The sequence below is a fragment of the Archocentrus centrarchus genome, chromosome 16 (assembly GCF_007364275.1).
Source record: "Archocentrus centrarchus isolate MPI-CPG fArcCen1 chromosome 16, fArcCen1, whole genome shotgun sequence".
Classification (NCBI taxonomy): Eukaryota; Metazoa; Chordata; class Actinopteri; order Cichliformes; family Cichlidae; genus Archocentrus; species Archocentrus centrarchus.
Genome location: NC_044361.1, coordinates 23,097,993 through 23,125,708, shown reverse-complemented (window position 1 = coordinate 23,125,708; position 27,716 = coordinate 23,097,993). Strand labels below are relative to the sequence as shown.

The following is a 27,716-nucleotide window of genomic DNA, read 5'->3' as shown; positions in this document are numbered from 1 at the left end:
GTGCAGTGGGAGCTAGATACCTAGTCTTTTCCACATATAACTGCTTGTACTCAGAGTGAAGCAGCGTAGGAAGGGGAAGAAAAGAGGACCAAAGGACAGACAGAAAAGGACAGATAAAAGCAGGGAGTACAGACAGATCTGCTATCCTGTTTACTGACGCCAGAGAATGCAGGAAACAGAGCACCAGGCCACTAGACCACTGTTAACAGTAGTGACAATACACACAAACACATACACACTACCTTCCCTCTTCTGTGTCCCTCAGTGATTAGACAGGCCAGATTTATCCTAAACATCCCATCCATTCTATGTATCTTTGTAACATCTGGATGTTTGTGATTGTTCTCGGTTTATAGCTCCCTTCTGCCCTTGTTCTAGCTCAGCAAGCCGTGTTAATAGGATCAAGCTTAAGCGCATGCATGCCCCCAGATGTGGCACAAACACTCCCGGCAGACATTCCCATCCGGACATACTTCCTAACCAATTCCACGTGGCTTGCAATGTACTGTACTGCTCTTGTGGTTTAATCAGTGTGAATTTAATACACTTTTCTAGTGGGTTTTAGCCCCCCTTACTGCATCATTAGTAATCATAAACTTTATTTTCTAGTACCTAAATATTAACAAAAGTTAAATATTTAATATTTACATAAAACCATATCAAAATATGAATATGGGGGATCATTTCTGGAAAACAAAACCTTAAAATATTGAAAAGAAAAATGATAAACATTTATAATTATATAATTGAATGCACTCACATTTATAGCATCAAATAGGATTGGCAAACCCCTTGTGACTAGTAAGAATCAGTGGTGCTTGGTGATTCGCAGCTAAATTTTTATTTTTTTGGAGACCAACTACAAGCAGTTGCAGCAACCAGCTGGTTGCCCCAGAGGTGAGTGTACAAGGTGAGTGCATAGGTCACCTGGGGGGGGAGACAAGCTGCCTCCAAAACAATCTCAGTTCCACTCTGACTGCAATCACTCTAAGACAGACCAGTGATGAGTTGTAAATAACTGTCATCTAATTACCTCCGCCAAGGAAATTATGTTTTCAGTAGGGTTTGCATGAGTGCCAGTCTGTCAACATGATAGCTCGAAAAAGTATTGAATGAATTGTGATAAAAGTCTGCAGGGGTGTAGAGTGGGGTCATGCTAACAATCCATTAAAATTTGGCTTACATCCACCAAGGTCTTCAAAATCAACTTAATGATTTATTGGTCGAAAATTGACAAAAAGCCTTATAACTTAGAAACTATGATTCTTAAAGTGTGGCGTGTAGGGCTGCAACTATCAATTATTTAAGCAATCGAGTATTCTATCGATTAATCGGATACTGTTGTCTTATTAACATTCATCTGCATATTTTAACTTCCGTAGCTTAACTGCAGAGTTTTCACTGTGTGAAACAAACAGCAGTGGATGGAGCAGCTCCAAAGTTCTCTTTTCTTCACACTGATGCTTGCTGATCAGCTGGTTGATGAAGGGCTCCTCCAGCTGTTTCGCAGTAAAGGTTTAATGCCAGGAAAAAGCACTGATGCTCTGGATGCTAGAAAAACATTTCCTTTCGCTCCACCTGAGCTCACCATCTTGATAATGGCTCCGCCTCTTTGCGCTTGCCGTATGTGTGCACACAGACTACGCGTAAAACAACTAGAGCTGTTGTGTTATCCGTGTTTTTTTTGAAAAAGTGGGGGCTGCATGAGCTTAATGTTGTAATGCTTTGTTTTCGCAAGCATTGTCTTTAACGAATTATCGCTAGTGTTAATGGCAGTGCCCGCTAGCAAACTATGGTTGTAGCGATCTGTTCCTGGAGCTAACAGCTGAAATTCTCAGCCCAGCAACACACATGGGTGTAGAGAGCAGTGGAGGCGTGGAAAAATGTGTTGGCGATGATATTCTCGGTGTTAAAGGGTCGACAGAAATCTGTCACAGCAACTGAGAACTTTAATGATGGTAATGTGGGTGAAACACTTGCGCTTACATGGAGACACCTGAGCTCCAGTGTTTAAACTTTAAACACTGAAGCACTGCTTCAATGCTTCGTTTAAACTTTAAACGAAGCATTGAAGCAACAAATTTGTGTCGAGGATTTTTTATAATCAAATTATTCAAGTTACTTGAGGAATTGTTGCAACCTTAATGGTGTACATTGTCAATATATACAAAACTGTATAAAGATGTCACATTTGACCTTCAAGGTCAATAGATTGATCTGAATATCAAACTGATAATAATGCTATAAATAAATAAATATGCTATTTACTGCCACTGTTTGGATTGACAACAAATAGGCATATAGGAAATGATATATGGGGATTCTAAATATCACATTACTTTGGACTGCTGACCTCTTCTTCAAGGCCTTTGTTTGTACTGGCAACATTTAGGAAATGATACTGGTATATGGGATTTCTAAATATCACATTATAGCTTGCATCCAAATATGTCACATTTAACCTCTGATCTTACTTTTACATTTCACATCTGCCTTTCTTTCAGAAAGGACAAGTAACAAAATGAATATATATAAAAGTAGATACTGCCCAGAGAGTGAGCTGTCTTGGTGGAAGTTTGCACTCTTGGAGTGCTTCTTGTTTATAAATGCAGACAGACTGACAAAACGTCGCAATCAATGAGAGTCAGTCTGCACTGACAAGCGCAACTTGTATGCGACACATCTCTTTGCAATAGGGTCAACTGGTTATCAACTTGTTGTTTTCTGGTTATGTTCCTATATAAAAGCAAGGTTGCCAAGTGTCCATGCCATTTTGCAGTTAAGTTGCTATCCTGCATCAACTATGTAACAATTAGTAGTTAATGTGAATTTCTGATGGAAACAGATTGCCAGTTTTTGCTGATTTACCATACTTAGTTGCCATATTATCACAGATTGCAGATAACTGCAAACTTGACCCCATTCAGTCTCAAACTAATAGCAGACTGACTCTGTCTTATTACTGTATTAACGCCGTCTTGACACACCAACTTTGCATTGAAGGTGGGAACTAACTGCAAGTGGTCGCAGACCCGGTCTCAGTCTTCGAAACAGCCATTTCAAAGCAACCAAGACAACAAGATCACAAGTGCACTGCAGTCACAATAATTCTGGTTGTGCCGCAGTCTCCATTCACCGTTTTCTCTAGTGCAACTGTAGCATTAGCAGGGAGTTACAATTTGCCCCTCATTTATCCATTCTCTCTCTCTTTTTAACACATACACACTGAAAATAAGCTATGCCTGACAACACACTGCAGGACTGCAGAAAGTAATTTAACAGCAGGGATGTTGGACTGTTAATGTTGTTGACTGATTTGGTTACACCATGTTAATAACAACTGTATCAGATAAAAATATTTTTGGAAACATTTGCAAGCATTCTTCCAATCTGACTATATTTTTGCAGCAGTGTTTTTGGTATTGAGAACAACACAACTGAACTGTACTCGCAAATATTTTATCTTTCAGCAACTGGTTCCAGTTACTCTTACCGTAAGGAAGTTCAAATGAGCACAAAACCAGCAGACAGCCAAACTGTACAGGAGTCACCAATAAGAAGATCTCTGCCCTACATATACAATACCTACATATAAACAGCACATGTGGCATGGAACAGCATGTTTTGAACTGAATTTGGTGCAGTACACAAGAAATAGGGTTATTAATACAATCTGTCGGGCTCCGGAATGGCGAAAACTGAATGCTGAACATTCGTTTTTCTGTAACCACTGACCACTTTCTGACAAAAATTAGAAAACACACAAACTAAAGATAATCATGAGGTTAAGATACACACACACACACACACACAAAAAAAAACTTTCAGAAAGGATGTTAGAAGGGACTAAATGTCTTTGTTATTGTCCTCCTCTCACAGCGCACAGCCTCTGTCTAGGTGCTGCAGCTTGCTGCTTTCTGTCACTAGGTGAACAGAGAAGATGAAGAGAGAACCGGAGGGCAAGACGTCTGCTCACAGAATAGTACTGTCCACAGATTTGTCACTAGGTGCTATTTGGAAAAAAGGGTGAAAGGATGTGAAAATGTTGCTAAATTGATAACAATGCTGTGTTGTAAAGATGTAGGTTGCAGTATCTGTTACCTCAGGCTGGAACAAAAAGCAAACATTTTACAGAATAAAATGAAAATACCATTAGAGCAACTTTTTAACAAAGACATTCTCTATTCGCTGTTATCCATGATTGGCAATCGGCAGCCTTGTCTAACCTGCCTGTCTGTTTGCATGATTTGTTCTCATAATCTTCGAATAAATTCAACACCACTGGGCCAGCTCAAGTTGCTTGATCTATGACACTCTACAGCCAATTGGCTGCTGCAAAATGCACAACCCATCACTGTAAATATCTGAATAAACACATACAGCTCTGCAGACATACACACATGCTAACAAAGCTAGTAGTATCAATACTTCATTTAACCAGCTCTGTCATGAGGTCAATAGCCCCTCCACCCACCCGCACACATCTCGTCACACTACATAACCTCCAATAAGTTTCACTGTGGATTCTAAAGGTTCAGCAATAACTTTGGCTTAATTACTTCAGGTGAAATCCACTATGAGCTGCAGGCATGCCTAATCTGGCCATCCTCTTTCATATCTAACTAAATTAAGAAGTCATGTAGATTTTGAACTCTATTTCTACCTCGGTATGCCTCTGTAGACTCTATTCTTATAAGATCTACCACACAGAAATTTAGGTGCCCACGTGTAACACTTTTGCTCATGTAAACATATAGAAAAAGGCTTGAACAATTGAAAATACCAAAACATTTTGCTTGAGGCTATGTGAAAAAGAAAATCTCAAGTGCAGCTTGGTTCTTGTTTTCCTTTGAACTGTTGGGAAATACATTTTAGTCAGGCTAGCCCATGTGCAGCAAGTACAGAAGTTGCTGTCTCTCTCTGGCCTGTGGAGCTGCAGCCACAGTGACCCACATCCGAGCCTGTGGCAGATTACACTGCAGCACATGCAACAAACATTCCCAAGATACACGAGCACAGTGCATCTGACATTTGTAGCTGGCAGAAATGCAATTTCTGATCCTGATCCCCCCCCCCCCCCCCCCCCCCCCCCACACACACACACACACACACACACACACACACCCACACACACACACACACACTGGGGAGAAAAAAACAAAACAATGGATGAGTTGTTCTGCAGACCATCAGCCTAGACTAACTGTTGATATGACTATCAGTGTGACCGGGTCAGAACAAGTTTACTAAGAGACCTAAAAAACAAAAACACACAGACCCACACACATGCACACACTAGATAAGAGCGAGAGATGGATAGTTGTGTGTATGTGTGTGCAGAGGGCAGAGCTCTACCTTCGTGAGGGTGAGCCCTGGGAAGATAGCGTACTCTATCACATAGCTAAGACAGAGCACAGAGCTTCCGCAGCAGGGTCTGTCCTTTCTGCCCACCCTCTGCTTCTCTCTATTACCAGTAACCTACACTTAGATTTCCATTTATGATTTACCTTTAGTTATACTTGCATTAATTAATGATCTATATAACCTCGAAACCTTTGACAGTGTAGTGTCTGTTTGTGGAAAGCTGTGGAAGCTAAGTTAAGAAAATACTTACATAATTTACACAATTTACTCTCAGTGGTGTTAAGAACATCTAAATAATGAAATGAATAAGAACACCAGCATTAGCCTGGCTTTGTTTATTTATCTTTCCTTTTTACTACCTGTGCTGCCCTTGAATAATTTGGACTAGACAAACATCAGCCTACAGGCAAAAATGATGAGAATTAGCAGCTAAATGTTCAAAAAGCAAAAGCATTTGAGCTTTTTTTTTTTTATTGCCACCAAACAGTTTGCCTCAGGTCTCATATTACCATATTTATTTGCCATGAAGCAAATATTATATCCCCCTCCTGTCATTACACAAGATATACAGGCACACAGAGAAAACCCCAGAGTTTTGGAAAGATTCCTCAGCAATTAACTATACAACACTGAAACAGCAAGCATATTTGGCAGCCAATTCCAATTTATGTTTGTAATCTGCATTTCTGCAGTGAAATTAAAATATGAACTAATCATGTTATATAACTGCAGTCACTGGCAATCCATCTGTTATCAGTTACCAATATGCATTTTGTTGTTTAACTCTCAAAGCCAAAGTTTAACCTCTTTACCCACACAGGGTGTGAGATAAGTGATTTTTTTTTTCCACTGGTTGCTAAAAGCTTTTAATCAGCATAATCTAAGGCAGGTGACTTTTTCCATTACAAGGTCCTTCTTTTAACTGTTCAAAGCTCTGTGAACAAAGACTCATTAAGAGCTGTCATCCAGGTATAAAAAGGCACTACTATAGCCAATTCTACAGACCAAGAGGCACTACCGAGACTACATAAATGGAGTTACTCTCTGTACAGTGCACTGTAGCTGCCAGCTGCTTCTGAACAGTGAGGCTGGATCAAATGCAGAAAACAAATATCCCCATAGAGGTCAATTAAGCACAACTTAGCTAGGCTACCGTGCACACGCAAAATACTCGTGCTTAAATTGAGAGCTATCTTAAGGCATATTTTGCTCTAATATAGTACCCTGATTATAAGCGGACAAGACATCTGAAGCCTTTTCTCTGATGTACATAAAACATGAAATATGGTATCTTGAGTATCAATCATACACACACACACTTCTGCTGGGCTCTTGGAAGCAGTCAATTATTTTCTCAGTCAATTTTCATTTTGAGCTCATCAGCTGTGGGTGTCATGACTGTAACACAGATTTTCTCCCTGGCTAATTTCAGCACTATAAAGATGTCTGAAGATGCTATGAGCTAGTTTTTTGGGTTTTTTTTGGATGTTTTTGGATTACAGAACATTTCAATGAGACAATGCTTGAGCATGGAGCAAGGGTTTAGTGACTCCCCAGTGTAATGTACACCAAGGCCACTACAACATGACTGTGCAGATGCATTCCTGACACAATCTGCCCAGCATTAGAAGTACACCAGCTCATGAGCTGTGTTTGTGTCTATCAGAAAATTGCTATCAGTTAAAAAGCTAATGTTAATGTATGTGCCAGCCAGGTTAACATCTATGATACCTGCTTAATACTTCAATGGCGTTGAAATTGAAGCTTTAGTGACCTCTTGAAATTCCTGTTCCTGTTGTTCAGTGTTGTGAACGTCAACTATCGTTCACGTGTTCATCTGCCAGTGAGGGCAGGGGTTGGAGTGCTTGCCTATCTGCAGCAGTGCTGTGTGAAGTAGTGTGTCAACTGAAGCAGGTGAAGATGGCACTGCTGGAATCAATACTGCTGCAAATGAGTATCTAGTCTGATAGGAGAAGCAGCTACTTACAGCTGCTCCCTTACTCACAAGGGGTCGCCTCAGTGGATAATTGCATGTTTGATTTGGCAGATTTTTTTTTTAATTTTTAATTTTATTTTTGACAACCCTATACGGGAGCCTGAAAAGCACCTTGAAGCACGAGTTCTAGCTTTCAGGTTTGCACTAGTATTTCTTTTGAATTTCTCTGCACATGCACAGAAGTATTTCTGTCACTGGCTCTCCCTTCCTCTAGACTTAACACTAGGAGTAAATCCCGCAAATTAAATTAACTTTTCAAGCCTCTGGAGGAATTTTGCATGGAAAAAAACAAAAACATAAGGCAAAACAAAGAAAAATAAATAAACACTCCATAGACTAAAAAATTAGCATTGTTTGTTTAACTTGTGTCTCATGAAAGACGTCGCTTATATAATGGTGGTGTCTATTTTATATTTGTAATTTGTAAAGTGCCTACTGGGAAAAATAGGCATACATATCATATTCACTCTATAAACAGAATAAAAACTATTGCCAGCTTTGTAAGTTAAGGCTGACAGCTTTATATGGTTGTGATACATCAGTTTATGCTCCACTTTTTTTTTTTTTTAAACCAAATTTACAGAAATCTTTTTCTAACTTTAACAAGATAATCAGTCAAAACAAGTAGGAGAATTGTCTAGAAAATTCCCTTGGCAAGAAAGTCTAACAAAACAAACAACTCTGAAAGCTGAATAAACACAAACAGAGTGAAAAATATTAAAAGGGACACAAACTGGTTCCAAGCCAGACAGTGAAGAGACGTGCCTGTCTAATTATGGACCACACTACTGTTTCTCCATGAGTCAGCAGTAATGGAACATACTCTACTTCTTCCTATGGTGAGCAAGGAAGAAGGGGGGGGGGGGGGGGGGGGGGGGGCAAGGAGCACTACTGTCACCATGGAAACTACTTCTGGCAGTAGTATCTCAGAGTGAAACAGATGCTTTAAGCAAGATACGGACACACATGAACAGGACACTTTTACAAAGAGGGGAATTGTCGGAGCAAAGCTGATAACAACGTATAGTGTTACTCAACGTGACTAGGCTGGGCTGCTGCATGCTGTATTACTCCACTCTACTGAGACTTTCAAGGTGACTTTTAAAGCTTTGTACTTTCCCCATGCAGTAAACTCCACCATCGAAGATTAACAGTACTTGTCATTAGTTGTTAAAGTTGGCAAACTTTATTTAAATTAATAAATGCTTATATCCCCCAAAACTAACGTGTTTGTTCCAGCCACATTATTCCAGCTTCCTCTTTTCTCCACGTGAGGGGAACTATAGCCGCAACATAGACATATCATCATGCTTTAAAATAAGTTGATGTGTATGGCAAACTTGCAAGCAGTTCCTCATGCGTGCAGCAGATATGAAACAGCAATAGCATCCATGTGGAAAGTGTGTCTGCCTACTTGGTAAATATCTTTCAACATTCAGTCTCATTTTTGTTCATCACCATGTAACAGAGAAGCCTCTGGCTTTTTAGCTGTATGTGTTGACCAGCCTTTTTTCAGTTTGCCATTTTGTGTTAGGAGTACTTTTCATTTTGTAGCTGCTGTGTACTACTACTACTACTACTACTAATAATAATAATAATATTAAATTTTATTTTTTGCAAACACATCAAACTAGAAAATTACAGATTTTTATTATTATATTTAGCAAATACATGCGTAAATGTTTAGAATGTTTATCTGAAAAAAAAATTCTGAATAAATAAAAATTAGTTAAACTGACTCTAAATTGACTTATCAATTAACTGACTAAAGGTTGCAGCTGAAAAACAGCAACAAAACTAAATAAATAAGTTGTAAACTGTACAGCAGACTCAATGAACTGAAACAAACCATGCAGCGAGCGAAACTGCAGAGCTGGCAGGTCATAATTTACGAGTTCACCACACCCATTAACCTATTTACACAGCACATGGTCACATTGTGCTTAAATACATTATTTGAAAAGCTCTTACACTGAGACGCTGCCTGTTAGGATGTTTGTAGTATTTGCGAGGCTTTCTACAGTATCTTGTGGGGAAAACACAGAACAGAAAAAAAACCCCCACTTTCCCCACACTCGATGACACTGAGCATCATTTGATGCGGATTACTAGCTTTTGTATTTGTATTTCATAGAAGTCATGGCTGGCTCCTGACAAAATGCAACAAAATAAACTCTTCATCTACGCAAATATTTGTTTTTTGGTATTACTTCATGAAGATGTATATATGCAACTAAACTCAGAACAAAAATAGACCATTAATTCCTTGTCAGAGGAGAGCCAATGCAGAAAACAAGAGACTGCAGATAGGAGTTGAAATAAACCTCTGCTGAATGCTGGGTTAAATCCTATTTCCTTATCATTAAGCCACCAGAAACACTGTGTCCATCCAGCTGAGACACTCTGGTTGTGACAGGCTCTGAATCATCTGTAGAGGTCCTACATGCAGTTTAAACATACTGCACCATATATATAGACTCGCTGCTCTTTTTGCCTTCACAGTTACACTGCTTCCACCAAAGCTGTTTATGAGGAGTCAAAGTACAGCGAACAAGGAAGGAACATGTTGGGTCAATGACTTGGAGACAGCAAAGATCACTGAGTGTGAACTGTGTGATTTTCACACCGACATTTAATTCTCAGAAACAATGTATGCATATACTGAACGCACACACTTACAGTATGTGTTGGCCTTGAGTTGGTTCAACCCTGAATAGGAGCAAGGAGCTGGCAAGACTCCCTGGTGGCATTGGCTGACCCACTTCTATGCAACTCTATCCCTAAAGTGACCCACTGGAGAGCCGGAGGACACACACATATAGCCAAGCGCACACATTCACACACCCACACGCGCATGCACACACACACAAAACTAAACTTGTCTGCTTAAACCCTAGAGGTCTGAGAGACAGGAAAAAAAAAAAACTGCTAAATGCTGCCAATGTCCTACTCGCTCGCCTTCTCGTCCCTCTCTGTTTTCAGCTTCTCTCACTTGTCTGAAGATCAGCCATTTAGGTCTCTGCTATCTGATCTAGCTAAACTAACTGCCAACTTCCGGAGCAAGTTTTTATAAGGGCTACACTTAATCTGGGCTGGCTCTTTTGAGTAGAACAGCTGATTTAATATAGCTTTGGTCCAGATGTTTGGATCCGTTCCCTTGATTAAGTTGATTTTTCTGCATTTTGTAATTCTTTCTAATAAATAAATTTACATTTTTGGCAGCACAAAAAAAAAAAAAATTGTTTCACTACACAAAGCAAACATTTTACATACGTTAATATATAACATAATATCTGCAAGTTGGTAATGTTATTACAATTTATGGAAACTCTACTGTGTGACAAGAAAATTAGCTCTCAGCTGCACTGCCAATGCTAGAACCAACTGCTTCAGAGGGTAGAGATAATTCTGTCTGATGTGAGAGTGATCAGACAACATTATTAACAACAAAACCCATCTTAGCAGAGTAGCTGGTTGGTAAGCAGGCAGTAATCAGCTCATGCACTGACAGCTGATGTTTGCGCAGTCTTTTTCATGTGAGAGCAAGATTCCATTAAAGAAAGTAAAAGTGACATTTAACAAGCTAGAACAGATACCACGAAATGTGTCGCCGCCAATTGCTTTTGTCTATGACAATATGCATCCATATGATTTAAAATGTATTCACAATGTCACAGGTTTTTTTTTTCATGTTCTTGCAAGTAAACGGTTAGCTTCATTATCCATATTTAAATGACTTACTGTTTTTAGTGGAAAAATGACAAAACCCTGAAAAATGCTCGTTTCAACGTCCTTGAGGTGACGTCTCGTCTTTGTCTAACCAATGCAGCAAATCTTAATATTTAATTAGAATAAATAGATACAAAGACGACACAGAATTGGCTGCCAATTACACACGCTCGAGAAACAGCAATCCGAATTTTGCCGTTGCGGGCAAAATGACTGCCAACTTTGCTTGTGAGAAGCAATAACTAAATGATTAACTGGGCAATTTCTTCAGTTCTAGTTACACTTTATTAAATACTTCTCACCTACTTCACAGGCCTATGTTAGGTGGTAAGCAAGATGAACAATGCACAAAAAGTAGAACTGCAATAAATTTTGCTCGCAGATATTTAATGTACTCACATAAGCTTAAAGCTCTGCTGCTACTGCCAGGTCTTGGTGGCTATGTAAGCACATGAGCAGTAGCTATGTAACAAAGCAGGGTGACCCGTTTTTTTTGTTTTTTGTTTGTTTGTTTTTTTTGGGGGGGGTATGAGCTCCTCTTGCATGTGTCTGTTTATGTGCATGTGTGTCCGATCCAGTCATAGTCTGGAAGTAGGAACAATGGCATTCCTGTGCTCTGAGCTCCAGGTGGCTGTGGAAACCCAATCCCAAACCAAGCTTTGCTGGCACACAGAGCGCCAGGGTCTCCGAATGCTGCTGCCTCCCTCCGGAGACGCGGGTCAGAATAGAGCTATTGTTCCAGAGCAGCTCGGAGCAATAAATGCACCACAGCCACGCTCGATGACGAACACCAATAAATGCACAAACAGGGCAGCAGTGATTTTCTACTTTAGTTTGCATATTATTTACTCAACAGCAAAGTCAAGAAAACATGAGCTACTAATTTCTGACCATGATTTAAAAAAAAGATAAGACATTTTGGGTGTTATTGTCCCTTATAATTTATATGTTTTTGTAAAAAAAACATTCTTTTTTGTAATGACTGTAACCACCTGCAGTCCCATTACACAGTGAAAACAAGCACAACCCATTACTTATTCATACTTTCTATATGACTTAAAACCACAGTGATGTACTTAACCACACACTTTTTTTCTCTCCCCTCTCCTCAGCTTATTTCATTCACTTCACAATACACAAAACCTGATTTTGCTATATTCCAGAGTTTGACCAAAATGTTCCTAGTTTGAAACAGTCTCAAATCAGCCATGACAAATATGGCAACACACACACGGATGCACATCTGCTGCGGCCTGAGTGCACAGTCAACACAACGCAGAGCAGGAAACACATCATGCCGACTCCACGGCCTTGAAATGAGGAACATGATTCATTTCCTTTCAGAGCTGGTCAGTCATGCCTTAACACAAGGCTGAGTTCAGATATCCAGCTCTGAGGCAAAGATCCTCAACATGAGACAAATACAACCCCAGTTATGAGTTATGAGAACTTTAACTTCCTGTATAGATTTCAAGGGAGCAACCACTATATGGTCAGGTTAGTTCCTTTTATTTTTTTGGTAGCTCAGTGGCCCCACACAGATATTCCTGTTAAAAATGATCAAAGCCTTAAGCTCGCCTGTACCATGGGACCGCTGCTACAGGTAGTGAACAAGGTACAGCACAGCTTCCCTCAAGCAACACACACCATATTCTCCTGCTGCACTCTTACAGTCAAACACACACACACACACACACACACACACACACACACACACACACACACACACACACACACACAGAGGATAAATAATACATGCTTGCTCTTTTCTCTTCCTTTAAGGAACATGACAGATTAATTTAATTGGTTCTCTGTCAATCCTACATCTTCATTGGCTCTGCTGTGCAGCTGCCGACTCTTGCAGGATTGATAGTGGATCCATTTTCTTTGCATTGTTAATGCCTGCTCACTCACACACTCATTCTCTCTTCTTTCACTCACTCATATACACACACACATCAGGCCCCACATGTTTTAAGTAACCCTTTAAAAGACCTTTTTGTGATTAGGTTACATTAAATATGACTAACCTCTATTCAAATCTGCAGTCCAAAACGCCCCCCCCCAAACAAACAAACAAAAAAAAACAAACAAAAAACAAACATAAAATCGTTTGACCTCTATTAGGCACAGGAGGCACAACAACACAGCAATCACAGGTTAAATTCCGGGTGTACAGCTCATCTTTTCGGGCTGTGATGTAACAATGAACTACTAAAATGCTCAGAAAGGAGGAAACGAGCAAAAGGAAGACTAAATGCACACACTCCATTGTAACCATTATGCTCTACTTTAAACGCAGGCAGCCTTTTCATCTCTTTGAGTGAGTTCACAGTGGAGGCAGGGCATCTGATAACTATATCACTCATTTGAACTGACCGTTAGGAAAAACTCGCTGCAGTCAAATGCGGCAAGTGTGCGATAGTACTGACCCTGGCAGTGGCCCATTCTCGCTACAGATCAATAGTCAAGGTTGATCGCTAACGCGGGATGGCTAAAGGAAAAAAGTGTTTAGAGCATCGTTATTACAGAAGAAGCTTTCCCTTCACTCGGCGTGTTTCGGTGTGGTTGTAGAGCAGCATCTACCAGTTAATTAACCTGAAAGCAACGCGACAATCTGCGCGTTAAAGGGTGAGTCGCATCACATCCCTGTTGCTTGGCTGCTTCTGTCAACAAGCCCCTTTGCCATAGCGGCGGTCTGCTACCGATAACGGGGGGGGGGGGGGGGGGATCACTTGGCAGAAACAACCCTCCAAAATGACTATGTGACCGGGGAAAAACAGTTACTGCAATGTTGCTGTTTTTTTTAAACAAGTATTTTCACCTTACCTAGAGTGATGGGTCACCTCAATCCGCCGCCGTGGCGCAAGAGTCCCGCAGGCACCAAAACTGACACCGACTCGGTACAAAGTATCACTGCTAAGTTAGCGGGCTAGCTAGCTTAGCGAGCTAACGATGGAGGAAGGAGTATGGCTCTCTGTGTCGTCGAGAAAAAAACAGTTACCTAAGAAAACAAGCCGGGGGATGAGGGGTTTCTCGTGTAGCTACGAGAGCACCTTCCAGTGTCAAAAGGCGTGAACAGAGGAGACGTCCATTTGACATGAGTGTGGGGTATGACTGTCGGTGTCAGGCGGCTGTAGCGCTATGCGGTGTGAGCTCTCTCCCCGAGCGGACGTGCAACCTCTGCCTGGGTCTGTGTGTGTCTGTGAGAGAGAGAGAGAGAGGGAGAGAGAGAGAGAAAGGCGCTGGGCTGCTGATGTGCGGAGCAAACACAGGCAGCATCACTGCTCATCACTCCTTCGACTATCACAACCCGGAAGAAATACTGTAATTGATCCCATCCCTATAGTCCAAAAAAAAAAAGAAGAGAGCGAGTCAGTTCATGTATCACTTATATTTATTTACGCAGAATTTGATGGATTGAAATTTACTTGAAAGTGTGAATTGTACATTTGGAGCTCGTGTGACAGAGTGATTTATTATTAAACAAAAATTATACACGTCCTAATAATAATAATAATAATAATAATAATAAAAACCCAAAGTCAGATCAGTCAGTGAGCAAATGTCAGTATCTCAGAAATAAACGTCTAAGTCAGCAGTTAGAAAGTATTGAGTATCTGTAAATCTGAAAGCCATGGATTTCATCCTGTTTTAACCAAAGGAAGAAAAACCTTGTGTCATCATGGGAGGGAAAATACATTTTGAAACTTTGCGCCGTTAATAACATGTCTTATTTGTTGTTATAGCTGCTAGTGCAGCAGTATAAGCTCTTTAATCTTTTAATGTGCTGCATGGGTTAATTTACATTTAATAAGCCATGCAAATTCAAGACATGCAAAAACACCAGAAGTGCCTTTTTTCTTTTTTTTAACTAAAGCTTTGTTGAAAGTTCAGAAAATTAAGTGATTTAAGTGACGCTGAACACGCCACGGTACTTGGTGCCAGACAGGCTGGTCTGAGTGTTTCAGAAACTGTTGTTCTTCTGGGATTTTGCCACACAACCATCTCTAGGGTTTACAGAGAACGGTCTGAAAAAGAGAAAATATCCAGTGAGCGGCAGCTCTCTGGGTGAAAATGCCTTGTTGATGCCAGAGGTCAGAGGAGAAGGGCAATGGTAATGATGTAGGCAATATTTCCTTGGCCTTCAGTAACACTGAGCATTGCTTTTAACACAATGTCCATCCCTTTATGACCACAGTGTACCCATCTTCTGATGGCTGCTTCCAGCAGGATAATGAGCCGTGTCAAAGCTCAAATCATCTCAAAATGGTTTCTGGAACATGACAATGAGTTCACTGTAATCAAATGGCCTCCATAGTCACCAGATCCCAATCCAACAGAGCACCTTTGAGATGTGGTGAAACGGGAGATTGGCATCATTGATGTGCAGCCAACAGATCTGCAGCAACTGTGTGATGCTATCACACAGGAATGTTTCCAGCACCTTTTTGAATCTGTGCCATGAAGAATTACAACAGTTCTGAAGGCAAAAGGGGGTCCAACCAGGTACAAGCAAGCAAGGTGTACCTAATGAAGTATATATATATATATATATATATATATATATATATAAACTGCTTCCAGATTGTTATCAGGTAATTAGTTAATAGTGTCTTAAGGATGCAGGGTCATATTAATATAAACTGGGAAACATCTGTTAAAAACAATTTATTTTATTTTTCCATTTTAATCATATTTCTTGGCCTTTTTGTCATAAAATATACTGTTATATTTGAATATATAGAAATAAACACCAAAGTGCTGCTGAACCTATGGGAAGCACTTATAAGTCAATATGACAGAGGGCTACCGCAGCTTGTTTTTATAGGCCACTACTTGCACACATACCGTGAAGCCAATGAGACCTCAGAAACGGGTAATGGCTTTTCGTGTATTGCTATATACTGAGGATAAAAACTGGACAGAAAAAGAAGGAAAAGTCGAGAAAGGTGAATTGGCTCTTCTTTTCTGGCAAAACTGTTTATGGCAAATGGGATACGCATAGTTACAAGAAGCTTTAAATAAGACGTCAGCAGTATTGCTCACCATTACCTGCTCCATCAAGGGAGTGTTTAGATGTCTTGACTGCAAGCATAACCTTTTTTTGTCACAATTTATTACCAGAAGCAGTTGGGAGTGCTCACACCGTTTCCAGTGGTGGGCAGTGCTAGCTGCCTGCCTCAGTGAGTTCATTTTCTTCAACTCATATCAATTTATTGCCCTCACATTGCCTGCAATGGTAAATTCTGTTTCTGATTGGCAATGCATACATGGGTGTAATTTTGAAAGATGCACTGCGGTCAATATGTGTTGTGTAAGATATGGTGTTGGGCCACTTTCTCAGGGTTGCACATGCAAATTGGTTTGTGTCAGCACCAGTGCCAAACTCCTGTTGGCCTTAATGAAGTCAGTGAGGAGCCGTGTCTCATTTTTATGAGTCATCGCTCTACCTGCACAGACAGAAAACACTCTGCCTCGATTTGATGAGATGTGAATAGCAATACAGCTGCACTTCTAGGTCAGGACATGCACGGTGTATTCAGAAAGCAGCACTGAGCACGGTGAATGATTAAATATGTGAGACACACACACACACAGACACACAGACACACACACACACACACACACACACACACACACACACACACACGCACGCATACACACTCAACCTATTTGCATTTACCCCGGACAAGCTTGCCATCTTGTGTTAGTCATCACACATTTGCAAAAAGTTCTCACAACCTTGTTTTTTTTTTTTCTTCTTGTCTACAATTATATCTTACATTTGCAATAAATAACGTGAATCAGCTCAGGATGCAACAAAAACAAAACAACCTTTTTTAAAACTCAAAACTTGGAGTAAGAAAGGAAGGTGGTGTCTGCTCTGCTAACTTACTAATGTTTCGTGTGACAGCATAATCAACACTGGGAGATTTTGCATATGCTTTGACTATTGCAAATGTTTTTTATCCACTGGCCCATTTAAGGGTAGGGATAGGTTGTATTTTTACCACATCCTGAACAGACATCGTGGCCTTAGAGCTCTTCTATTATAAGATTTCCATTTGCGTATGCCAAATGGTAAAAACCCATTAAAAGCTATAGATGTGAACTTAACCCAAAACCTACGCTTAATTCTGAAACAGGGTGCCAATGATCTTGTGGATGTTATGATGGTTACCACCCCCATTCTGTATATTTTCTTTGCTTCATCATCTGAGACATGCAAATGCCCATAAGCTAGGAAGGATACAGGCAGCCCAGACACACAGTCCTGCTTGCACTCACACACAGGAAGGCTATCCATTCCCATTAGAGGCATTGACACACATCCAGCACCAGTCAATGGCCTGCTTACACAGATCAATAAGTTTTGCTTCAGGCTGTGGCTCACAGGTTTGCCTCCCATACCACACAGAGCCACTAGAGCAGAGAACTAAACCACTAGTTTACATAATGTGCTTTGAAATTATACTCCTCGCAGCAGGTATACATGTTTTTCAACTGAAAAGTCCACTTTACTGAGAAAATGCTTTTTATCTTTCTTTTTTTCCCCCCTCTTTAGCAACAGGATACTTGAGCGTGACACAAAACAGCTCTCCTTGTTGAACAGAAGAACTCTGTGTGGCACCCAGGTGTGTTTAGGCTGTACGCTTGACAGCTGGTGCAAAATCTTTTACTTTGATGTTGCTGGTTCTGCCCTGCTGCTCCAGACGACCGTCTGACCAATACAGTAGGTGATGTGCTCATTAGAAGTGGGTTGTACAGGTCCAGTGCCCCACAGCTACATCTCATAACTTGAACCATAAAACATTCATATATGTTTGCAATTGAGCTTAAGTAGAGTCTCTAGATATACTTTATTGATGTAGCTGGCAGCAGCAGTATCCCACTACTGAAAAATGAATGAGGCATTTGGAAAGACCTTCTTCTGAATCAGCATTTCCCTGGTGAGCGCCGTCCTCCAGTCACAGCGAGGACGAGGAAAGCAAAGTAGCTGAGCAGCAGTCTTCCTGTGTGTGTCTAAAATACATCTCCACATACACACTACCATGAGTTCATCAAGGTCTCCCCAGCAGCTCAGAGGGCACTCGGTTGAATTTGGATGTGGTAGATCTTTGTCGTGTAAGCTGGCTAAATGCTGACAGGTTCTTCCCTGGTGGGCCAGCGCAGAGTGATGGATTTGCTAGAGGCACTTCCCCCTCAAAGGTGTTTGTGTGAAACAGTGACTGAATGACAAGAGCACAAGCATGTACCTCCCAAGGCACGGCATAACACTTTGATCAACCACTGGATTCCAGCTCAGCCTGCAGACACACACTGAACAGTCACATGATTAAAACCACCATCAGGTGAAGTAAATAAGATTGATGCAGTGATCAAAATGCCCGTCTCCTCCCCCAGAAGGACTATGCATATAGCGATATGCTTTCACTTCCAGACTTTAATGGGTTTGTTCAAATTGTGTCCTTGACTGTTCAGTAGAAACTGTTATTAGTATTTGATCATGCTCACATGGTTAGGCAAATGTGAGTGGTCATGAAACGTATGAGAAGGAATCGTTGCATAGATTTATTTTCTTTCTTGTGGGATACTGTGTCAGGGGTTGAAAGCAGGTAGTGCTTCATTTCAAGAGTCAGAATGCCTGGAAACCACATTATATGATAAGGGCAAATGGACTTAGATAGCTTGAAGATCTAAAGCAGTTGCGGTTGGCTTAGCCTTTCTGGACATACCATGACCGGGATGCCCGATAATCTGTACAGAAATCAGCTTAGATGTTTGTATGCAATTTGTAGAATGAGAGCAGATAGCAGGACAGAACCTTATGAACTCAAGATAAGAGGGTGTAAGCTGCTGCAGAAATCTTTGCAGGAAAGAAAACGTTATACCAGCAGCACTATGAGTTTCTCAAGAAATAACAGAAAGCCTATTTCTACAGTTCATCTAATCTTATGGCAGGAAATACTTTTTGTTACAAGGTATTTCTTTAAGAAAATAAGAAATATGGTTGACTGAAATTTGTACAGACATTGTCTGGAAAATTAAAAAAAAAAAAAAAACTGACTGGAAAGATGATGGGCATGTAGCGTAATCAAAGCCCGTTGGAAAGTCAAATGTATCAAGGTCACAGAAAACTCACTGTAAATATGTGCAGCCCTGGTATTATTTGAGTCCACTGAGAAGCTCAAACAGAAACTTTCCTCAAATCGGGTGACCAGATTTCAGCAAACTGAATGTGGGGCAGAGAGTATTTTTATGTGATACAATGTAGGACATGTTACTATTGCTGAGAGCTAGTCTAAAAATCTCTAACTTCAAAAAAAGAAACAACAAAACTTTAAGTTTAAAGGTTCAGCAAATGTTCTGCATTTCATTTGAGTGCAATTTTCCCAACTCTCTCACTAAATAACCACAGTAAGCATAACTGGAATGCTAAGTTTGTTTGAAAGGTTTTAGGTAATAGTCTTTGTACATTTGTATATCCCCCTGTTCTATTTTTATTTCTGCACTGTTGTGTGTTGTGTAATAGTCTTTGGGTTTCAGTAAAGATTCATAAGTTTGTTTTTGTAAGCTAGAGATGATCAAAATGAGTGTCATTGCCTCAGTATATTGAGCGGGTACAATGGATAATGATTCTGTGCAGTCCCACATATAGTGGGACACCTGGTCATTGTATTTACCTCCAGTTTTATGACCAGTTTACCTCCAGCTTTCTGTGTGCAGAACCTACTGAAAAACACATGGTGGCAGCAAAGTTCCACTGATAGGATTATTTTCCCCATCACTTACAATGATATCAACGGTATTGATTTAGTAGTGTCAAGTCTAACAATAAAGTTATATTATTAACCATTATATTATTTCATTTGTTGGCTTCTTGGTTAGACAACAGGATACCTTAAAATATCAACCTAAAGATTTTTTAAATATATATATATATATATATATATATATATATATATATATATATATATATATATATATATATATATATATATATATATATATATATATATATATATATATACCTTATATGGGACATCAAGAACTTTTCTGACCAAACTAAATGATCCAGTGACACAACAGGCTGCAGTCCCTCTGTGATAACAACTGTACTGTATAGCAATAAAATCTCCACCATAGTAATTTGCTTCTGCATATTTTAATATTGAGTCAAATAATAATAAGCAATATTTTAAAATCCTTCAAAGGAATTAATTTGAATATATAGAAAGCCCATATTACACAGCAAGTGCAACCAAATTCAGGCCCAACAAGTTCCACATTATCATTTTTGCGATCTTAGAAAATAGGCAGACTTTTACTTACAGGTTTAACAGAGTTTCCATCCATCCATCCATCCATCCATCCATCCATCCATCCATCCATCCATCCATCCATCCATCCATCCATCCATCCATCCATCCATCCCACTCTTTCAGTAGATGAGAAATTTTATTTGATGATTCATCATCCTTTCTATTATAATCAGGACAAGTGATTATTGAATTGGAATTTTTTATTATAAAAGAGTTTGATGGGTGAGGTGGTGATGTCATTCTCACTTTTACAGTTTGGGTGGAGTGAACCCTGGAACATCATACTTTTGATACAATAAGGAGCTGGTGTGTGGTGTGGTGTATAAGACTCAAATTCTTTTGTCGTGTAGTATTCATACAGAAGAGTGGCCACACTACATTGCCCCTTGGTGTCAGCATGTGACCATAAAATCAACAGTTTACTCTCCTTGGTGGAATCTGCCTCTCCCCTCAGTGTCAGCACCAGTGTTGTCATAATAAAATCTGCTTGTATATGGAAGGTTGATCAGAGTAAGGGGTAACCAAATTCAGGCCCAGCAAAAGGGACACTGTCATTCTTCCATCTTATGAACGTCGCTGTTGATTGTGCGGGAACCCCCTCATCATTTCAAGTAATGCACATTCTTACCTCAGAGATCACGCTTTTCAGTGAGCGCTTCTGGATCACCAGTGACCTTATATTCAATGGTTGTACTCCGAGAAGGCAAACATTTTTCGATCACAGGCTTTCGGGAGAACAAACAAAAATACATAAAACATCAGCAACATAAATAAAGGCGGGAAACTTTAAAGCATCTGGGAAAACAAGCCGATGTCCCAAACTGGGAAAATTTTGCACAACTACATTACTGAAAAGAACAAGGATGCTGCAAAAATTACTGGTCCTCTGGCTCCTCTGATGAATAAAAAGTGTCTGTTACAAAAAAAAAATGTAGGCTCACAATGAAGAACAGTTCTAGTAACGTTCTCCACTCCACCTCCTCCCACTCTATTACTATGTAAAGAAAACGTTTTACTATTTTAGCATTTAGCATCCCTGCCCCTTGAATCTGGCGTACAAAAAAATGAAAAGAAGACAACATTATGATTACAGTACTGGAGCTATGAAAAAAGACCTTATGGGCTAAGAAAGATATACATATATTTTAACTTGATTGTATTAATAGTCATTCTTTTTTTTTGTATTTACAATTATTAGTTAATTTAGTCTGCTATTATTTTAACAAATATTAATTTGAACTCTTTCGCGACTTAAAAAAACGGAAATGAAACCACTCTACATCCGGGTGACACGCTGTTTACAGTCAGGATGGTGGATGGCTAACGCTAAGTACCGAGGCAGAAATTTGCATTTAAAATTATATATTACAGCTCCTTTGCTTCGGAATCACCACACATGGCCTCTCAGATCCCCATAATCGTCAAGACTCCGCTGACAGTCGCGAGCTCCGTAGCTTTTCGTGGGAAGAAACGTCCCGGCAGTCCGGCGGTTTCTGCCGCTCAGCAGTCCGCCGGGAGCAGCAGCAAGAAGAAGAAAGGGCAGCCGGCGGCAACACCGGCAGCAACTCAGACACAGGTAAAACCTAACCGAGCTGCAGTAACGAGTCAGTATCTGCCTCAGGTATGTTGCATTCTAATTAGCACACAGGTCCCCCTTCCTCGTAAATGCAACATCTTTTTTAGTCTTTCGTACATAATCTCGCACCAACAAGTAAAGAATCAACAAAAATGATATCAGAAATTCAAAAAAATCGTAGCAAACACGCCAATTCCCTGTTTACCATCAGCGTCCATCACTGAAACACCGCCGCATTAAGTGTAAAAAGTAGAGATGCCCCAATTCCGATTTTCTTTCTAAAAACTGTAACTGACAACAATATCCAAGTAAAAACAGACTTTTCGTCAATGCGTAATATTATTTTCATAATAAAAGAAATTAAAGTTTACAGTCCCCCCCCAAACCGCAGGAAGTTACATGATTTTCTCTCACACGACTGAAAATACCTCTGCTGCTGGAAACGGGTAGAAATAATGAACTGAAAATGAGCTGCTGTACACCCAGGTGCAGCAGATTTATTTAACAAAACCAACGCGCTTGGATCATTCTCCAGCATGTTTAGAACTTCACCTACAATAGGGCATCAACCCTTTTCACTGTTTTTCATAAATTTCCTTATACAGTGCCTGCTTTGACCGTTTGCTCATACCGAGGCTGCTGGATTGTGGCTGGCTCTGAGCTCTGGATGCTTTAGCTTTGTTAGCGTTTGTAAAATGTCCATGTTTAAGTGTGTAATTTGGTTTGTTGTTACAAAGGTTTTCACACCAGTTCCTCCCTACTGCCCCCCTCCCCTTTGGCGAACTTTGTGTCAGAATGTGGCTGTGTGTTAGGGTTTAATCCCGGGATCCGGGATTCCCGGGAAATGCGATCAGAACCATTTCCCGTTTCCCGGGAAACGTTAGACGGGAAACCGGGAAAAAAGTCGCGCGCGTCGATTTGACTTTCAGAAAGAAAAGAAAGCTTCAGAATGTTAAATTTAAGGAAATATTGAGAGAAGGGTTCGTTTAATGCGAAAAGCATTACTCTTCATTTCAGGCACGTTCAGCCTCCGTTTAAGGCTTCAGCCTTCATCTAAAGCGTTTTAATAGAGGTATTACACAGTTGTACTTTTTTCCTCTTTAATTTGTTGAAATCGTAGGCAATGTGTTTACCCTAAGGTATTTTGTATTATATAATTTTATATTATTATATATTGTTATATTGCATTATATAGCCTATAAAATATGCCTGCCCTGAACAATAAAGAAATATCTGTTTAACTTCGAGTGTTTCTTTTCCTCGTTTGCAGCCGCTTACTAACAATCATGAATTAGGATACGGGCCTAATGTGTGAAGAAATTATCATGAAATAGATTGCTTTAACATATTTTGCTTTTTAAATGGAGTTGAGTAAAATGTATATTTTTTAGGCTATAAGGATTGGCCAGTTTTTCAATAGACGATTCACAGCGAACCTACTTTAACCCTCAGACACGGTGTTATAAATTTGCTGTTGCCAGAATGGCAATGACCAAGTCGTAGTGCATTACTCAAGGCCCTGTGTTATGTCATATTATAGTGTAGTACGGTAGTTAACTTTTCAATGACTGTTACAGCGTTCCACTGGTGGAGATATAGCGCAACAGATGTCGCCACGACAGCGTGGCTGAGCCTTTATCAATGCTGTGTGGAGATGAACCGTATTGTTTTGCACCAGCAGTTGTAAAATATCTTGGTATAATTCCATGTACAATGGAGGAATATTCGAATTATATTTGTTAAGGGAGTGTTGAGGAACGACACAACACCGCATAGCTCGAGCACTCAAATGTCCAGATGTAGGTTTTATTGCGTTAATCAAGCCGACGTTGCCCCCTACTGGGCATAACAGGACATAGCTGGAAAGCTACCTCTACAATATCACAATAGGTTAAGGCCGACACAGGCTACAGAAGGCCTAATTAAAATAAAAAAATAAATAAACTTTTTCCCGGGATTCCCGGGAAATGGCTCGTCATTTCCCGGGATTTGATTCATGTCATTTTCGGGAAAAATATTAAACCCTACTGTGTGTGGCTGTGTGTGTGTGTGTGTGTGTGTGTGTGTGTGTGTGTGTGTGTGTGCGTGCGCGTGCGCGCGCAACTCACAGATATGGGAGGCTGACAGCCCTGATCGCTGGTCAGGGCTGAGAATGATGGAAATTATCCAATTCTGGTCCCTGGCCAGTCAGTTGGTGTATCTCTAGTAATTCAGTTCAATTCAGTTTATTTATATTGCACCAAATCACAACAGACAGTCACTTCAAGGTGCTTTATATTATAAGGTAAAAACCCTACAATAATTAGAGAGCAAACCCAACAATGAAAATGATCCCCTATGAGCAAGCACTTGCTGACAGTGGGAAGGAAAAACTCCCGTTTAAAGGGAAGAAACCTTCAGCAGAACCAGGCTCAGGGAGGGGCAGTTATCTGCCGTGACCTGTTGGGGCTGAGGGGAGGGAGACAGGTCACAAGACACGCTGTGGAAGATAGCCATAGATTAATAATAACTAATGATTAAATGCAGAGTGGTGTATAAACAGAGGAAAAAGAGGTGAATGAAAAATAAATACTCAGTGCATCATGGGAACTCCCCCAGCAGCCTAGACCTATAGCAGCATAACTAAGGAATGGCTCAGGGTCACCTGATCCAGCCCTAACTATAAGCTTTATCAAGAATGAAAGTTTTAAGCTTAATCTTGAAAATAGAGATGGTGTCTGTATCCCAAATCCAAACTGGCAACTGGTTCCATAGAAGAGGGGCCTGAAAGCTGAAGACTCTGCCTCCCATTCTTCTTTTAAACGCCTGAGAAACCACAAGTAACCCAGCAGTTTGAGAGTGAAGTGCTCAATTGGGGTGATACAATACCATGAGTTCTTTAAGATAAGATGGGGCCTTCAAGGCCCAGAAAGGCATAAATTTGAATTTATCACAGTAAAGGGATCACATTGTTTACACAATTTGGTGTTTAACAAGTCTCATTGAACTACAGTTTTTTTTGTGTTGTGTGTGTGTGTGTGTGTGTGTGTGTGTGTGTGTGTGTGTGTGTGTGTGTGTGTGTGTGTGTGTGTGTGTGTGTGTGTGTGTGTGTAAAAAATGAATTTATAAAGACATTCCCAAGATAATCCCCTCAAAAAGAGTTGAGTTTTCACAAACAGAACAGATGCTGTGGATTCCCTTTGTATTTTCATTAAGTCCCATCTGTCCAAACTGTCTGTTTCAGAAATTGAGCTATATTAAATCTACAGTAATAATTATGCAATTCAACTGTGTCTATAATGCTCAGTATTTAAAAACAAACCAAAAAAGGCCTTTAGGCTGGACAAACACGCAGACACACAACACGCAGACACACAAGGGGATGGTATGTGCAGAGCAGCAGAAAAGTTATGCATAACATTCAGAAAGTATAAATAATCATTACAGGATAAAACAGCAGTATATATTGTACTTGCAGAAAAATGCATAGTATACATTTTTGTAGCATGTATTTTTAGTACTAGAAAGGGCATCGCTGAACAGTGCTTTACTTAAGGTTTTTTTTTTTTTTTGGTGAACTACATATTTTTTCTTCTTTTTTTTTTTAAATATTACACTTTTGCAATATTACCCCATGCCCAGATATGATTGTAAACTATTGTGCTTGTCATAAGAGTTTGAGTTCTCAATTTAAACTATGTGTAGTCAACTGTAGCCACTTATGCATAAGATGTAAGACTTAAAATCAAATGTGCTGCATATCTAACTGAGGTGCCTCATCAGATGACAACAGTAGAGATGGTGGCTGAGGTGAAGGCAGTGGGATCATTAGACAGCGGTCCAAGCAGCACCACAGAGTCCACTGTAAAGCCTCCACCATTCAAAGACCACACATTTATGGTGAGTGCATGCGTCTGCGTGAATCTAACTTCATCTGCTTCCTTTGCTCTCTAAATTTTCATTCTCCTTTTTTTCTTTTTCAATCTTGGCAGCATTCAGGCATTGGCGGAGCAGCAGCAGGCAAAAAGAACCGGACCTGGAAGAATCTCAAACAGATTCTGGCTTTGGAGCGTACCTTACCCTGGAAGCTCAATGATCCCAACTGTGAGTTTCTTCTTATAACCTGGGTCATGTGGGTTTGTAAGCTGCACATAATTCCAGCTCCATTTCCATTTTCAAAATTCTTACAAATTAATGCAAAATAAGTTTGTTTAATTTAAAATGTAAAGCACAAACATTACATTTTAAATACAAATAAATAGTTTTGCCATTTTAAAGCAAAAGAACATATCACCACTTAAAAAAAAAAATAGGGGAAAAAGAGCCTTTTTTTTTTTTTTTTTGTCCAGCTAAGATTTGCTCCATATTTTGCTCCAGCGCTCCACATCCCACCTGCAGCAGTTCTCATCTTTAATGCAGTGGTTTGAGAACCGCCACATTAAAGATGAGACTGAATTTATAAGCCACTTGTATGTGTAAAGAAATGCCCATAGTAATAGATTTCAGATTTGTAGTTCATCTTATGACTTCTGTGTTTGTAGACTACAGCATTGATGCTCCTCCATCCCTGAAACCAGCCAAGAAATACTCAGACATCTCTGGACTCCCTGTGAGTAACCAGTTTGCTTAAAAAAAAAGTGTTTGAACTTGAACAGCGTTACTTTCGCCAAGTCTTGTACAAAGAACACACTGAGTAATCTCTCTTGTCTTTCCTCAGGCAAACTACACGGATCCTCAGACAAAGCTGCGCTTCACATCTTCTGAGGAGTTCTCCTACATCCGTCTCCTGCCCACTGATGTTGTTACAGGCTATCTGGCCCTTCGAAAGGCAACATGCATCGTACCCTGACAGCCAAGCAAGGCTTGAAAGGTGAAGCGGGTTCAAACCTGAACTTACCTCATGTCAGCGTAGGAAGCTGTCAGGCCAGCCAGGAGAGAGCGCAGTCTAGACAATTGCTGGAGATCAAAAGCTGACCTTAGCTAAGCGTTTGCACTGTTGGTATTAACAAGGCAAGCTGCAATTTGATTGTTACTGTGTGACAAATTAAACAAAACTGGTTTTCCTTTCATTTAGAAAGAACATGTTGTAAAATTGCTTATTCTTTTTATGAGGCATGTTTGTCAGTAGCTGGATGTTATATTGTAACACCATCAAAGAATACATCAGCGGGCCAGAAAGTTCATTCAGATGTGAGCAACAGGATATGCTTCTGCCTATTTGTTAAAATGCATTTCCTCAAATGTAAATTATTTTCCCATTACGTCTCCCTCCTTCCTGCTGCCAGAGTTTGACATGATTTAACTCCTGTAACAGTAGCTGGTTTAAGATTCTGTATGTCACTTTGTGAAAATCCTGATTTTTTTTTTTTTTTTTTTTTCCTTCTCCTTTTTCATCGACTCAGTTACTTTTATTATGTGCTTATTAAAACTAGCTTGAATTTGGTACAAAGAGTCTCTTTTCCACCGATGCTTTCATAAATGCCTTTTGTGTAAATTTGCATCTTCAAATCTGTTTAAGTCGGTTTTAACTTTATGACAACCTGAAATAATTTGCTGGATAGTTATGCAGTCAAAGAGAGACGAGGCCAAAAAAAATCTGCGCCTGCCGTTGTACATCCCTGTGTCTCACATACAAGCATATAATACTAGGTGTAATCAATGTTTTTATAAACCACAAAACACCAGGCGGGCCTAATTTCACGTGTCATTTACAAATACAGCATTGGTTCCACAAGGTTTTATTTCA

At 40.0% G+C, this 27,716-nt stretch overlaps 2 protein-coding genes across 4 annotated transcripts in view; one reads left to right on the top strand and one right to left on the bottom strand.

Moving 5' to 3' along the window:
• galnt1 (UDP-N-acetyl-alpha-D-galactosamine:polypeptide N-acetylgalactosaminyltransferase 1) overlaps positions 1-14,298 on the bottom strand; it is a 55,614-nt gene extending 41,316 nt beyond the window's left edge. Inside the window, exon 1 of the mRNA XM_030749971.1 lies at positions 13,919-14,298. The gene's annotated coding sequence lies outside the window, so the exon portion shown is untranslated. The remainder of the gene's footprint in view (positions 1-13,918) is intronic.
• A 7,410-nt stretch (positions 14,299-21,708) lies between these two features.
• On the top strand, positions 21,709-27,355 carry ino80c (INO80 complex subunit C). 3 transcript variants are annotated; one of them, XM_030750091.1, is made up of 5 exons: positions 21,709-21,991; positions 25,754-25,870; positions 25,963-26,074; positions 26,512-26,579; positions 26,688-27,355. In XM_030750091.1, the coding sequence occupies exons 1-5, from the start codon at positions 21,812-21,814 to the stop codon at positions 26,817-26,819; spliced, it is 609 nt and encodes a 202-aa protein (XP_030605951.1). In that variant the 5' UTR covers positions 21,709-21,811; the 3' UTR covers positions 26,820-27,355. The 3 variants fall into 3 exon arrangements, with proteins under 3 accessions (XP_030605951.1, XP_030605950.1, XP_030605952.1); XM_030750090.1 differs by having other exon boundaries at positions 25,742-25,870; XM_030750092.1 differs by lacking the exon at positions 25,754-25,870.
• Positions 27,356-27,716: the final 361 nt, after the last annotated feature.

Excerpts from the sequence above, each read along its gene's own strand:
- ino80c (XM_030750090.1), top strand. The coding sequence starts at position 21,812 with ATGGCCTCTCAGATCCCCATAATCGTCAAGACTCCGCTGACAGTCGCG. Across the intron at positions 21,992-25,741 it reads CGGCAGCAACTCAGACACAG|GTGCCTCATCAGATGACAAC; the intron begins GTAAAACCTAAC and ends TATCTAACTGAG. Across the intron at positions 25,871-25,962 it reads TCAAAGACCACACATTTATG|CATTCAGGCATTGGCGGAGC; the intron begins GTGAGTGCATGC and ends CAATCTTGGCAG.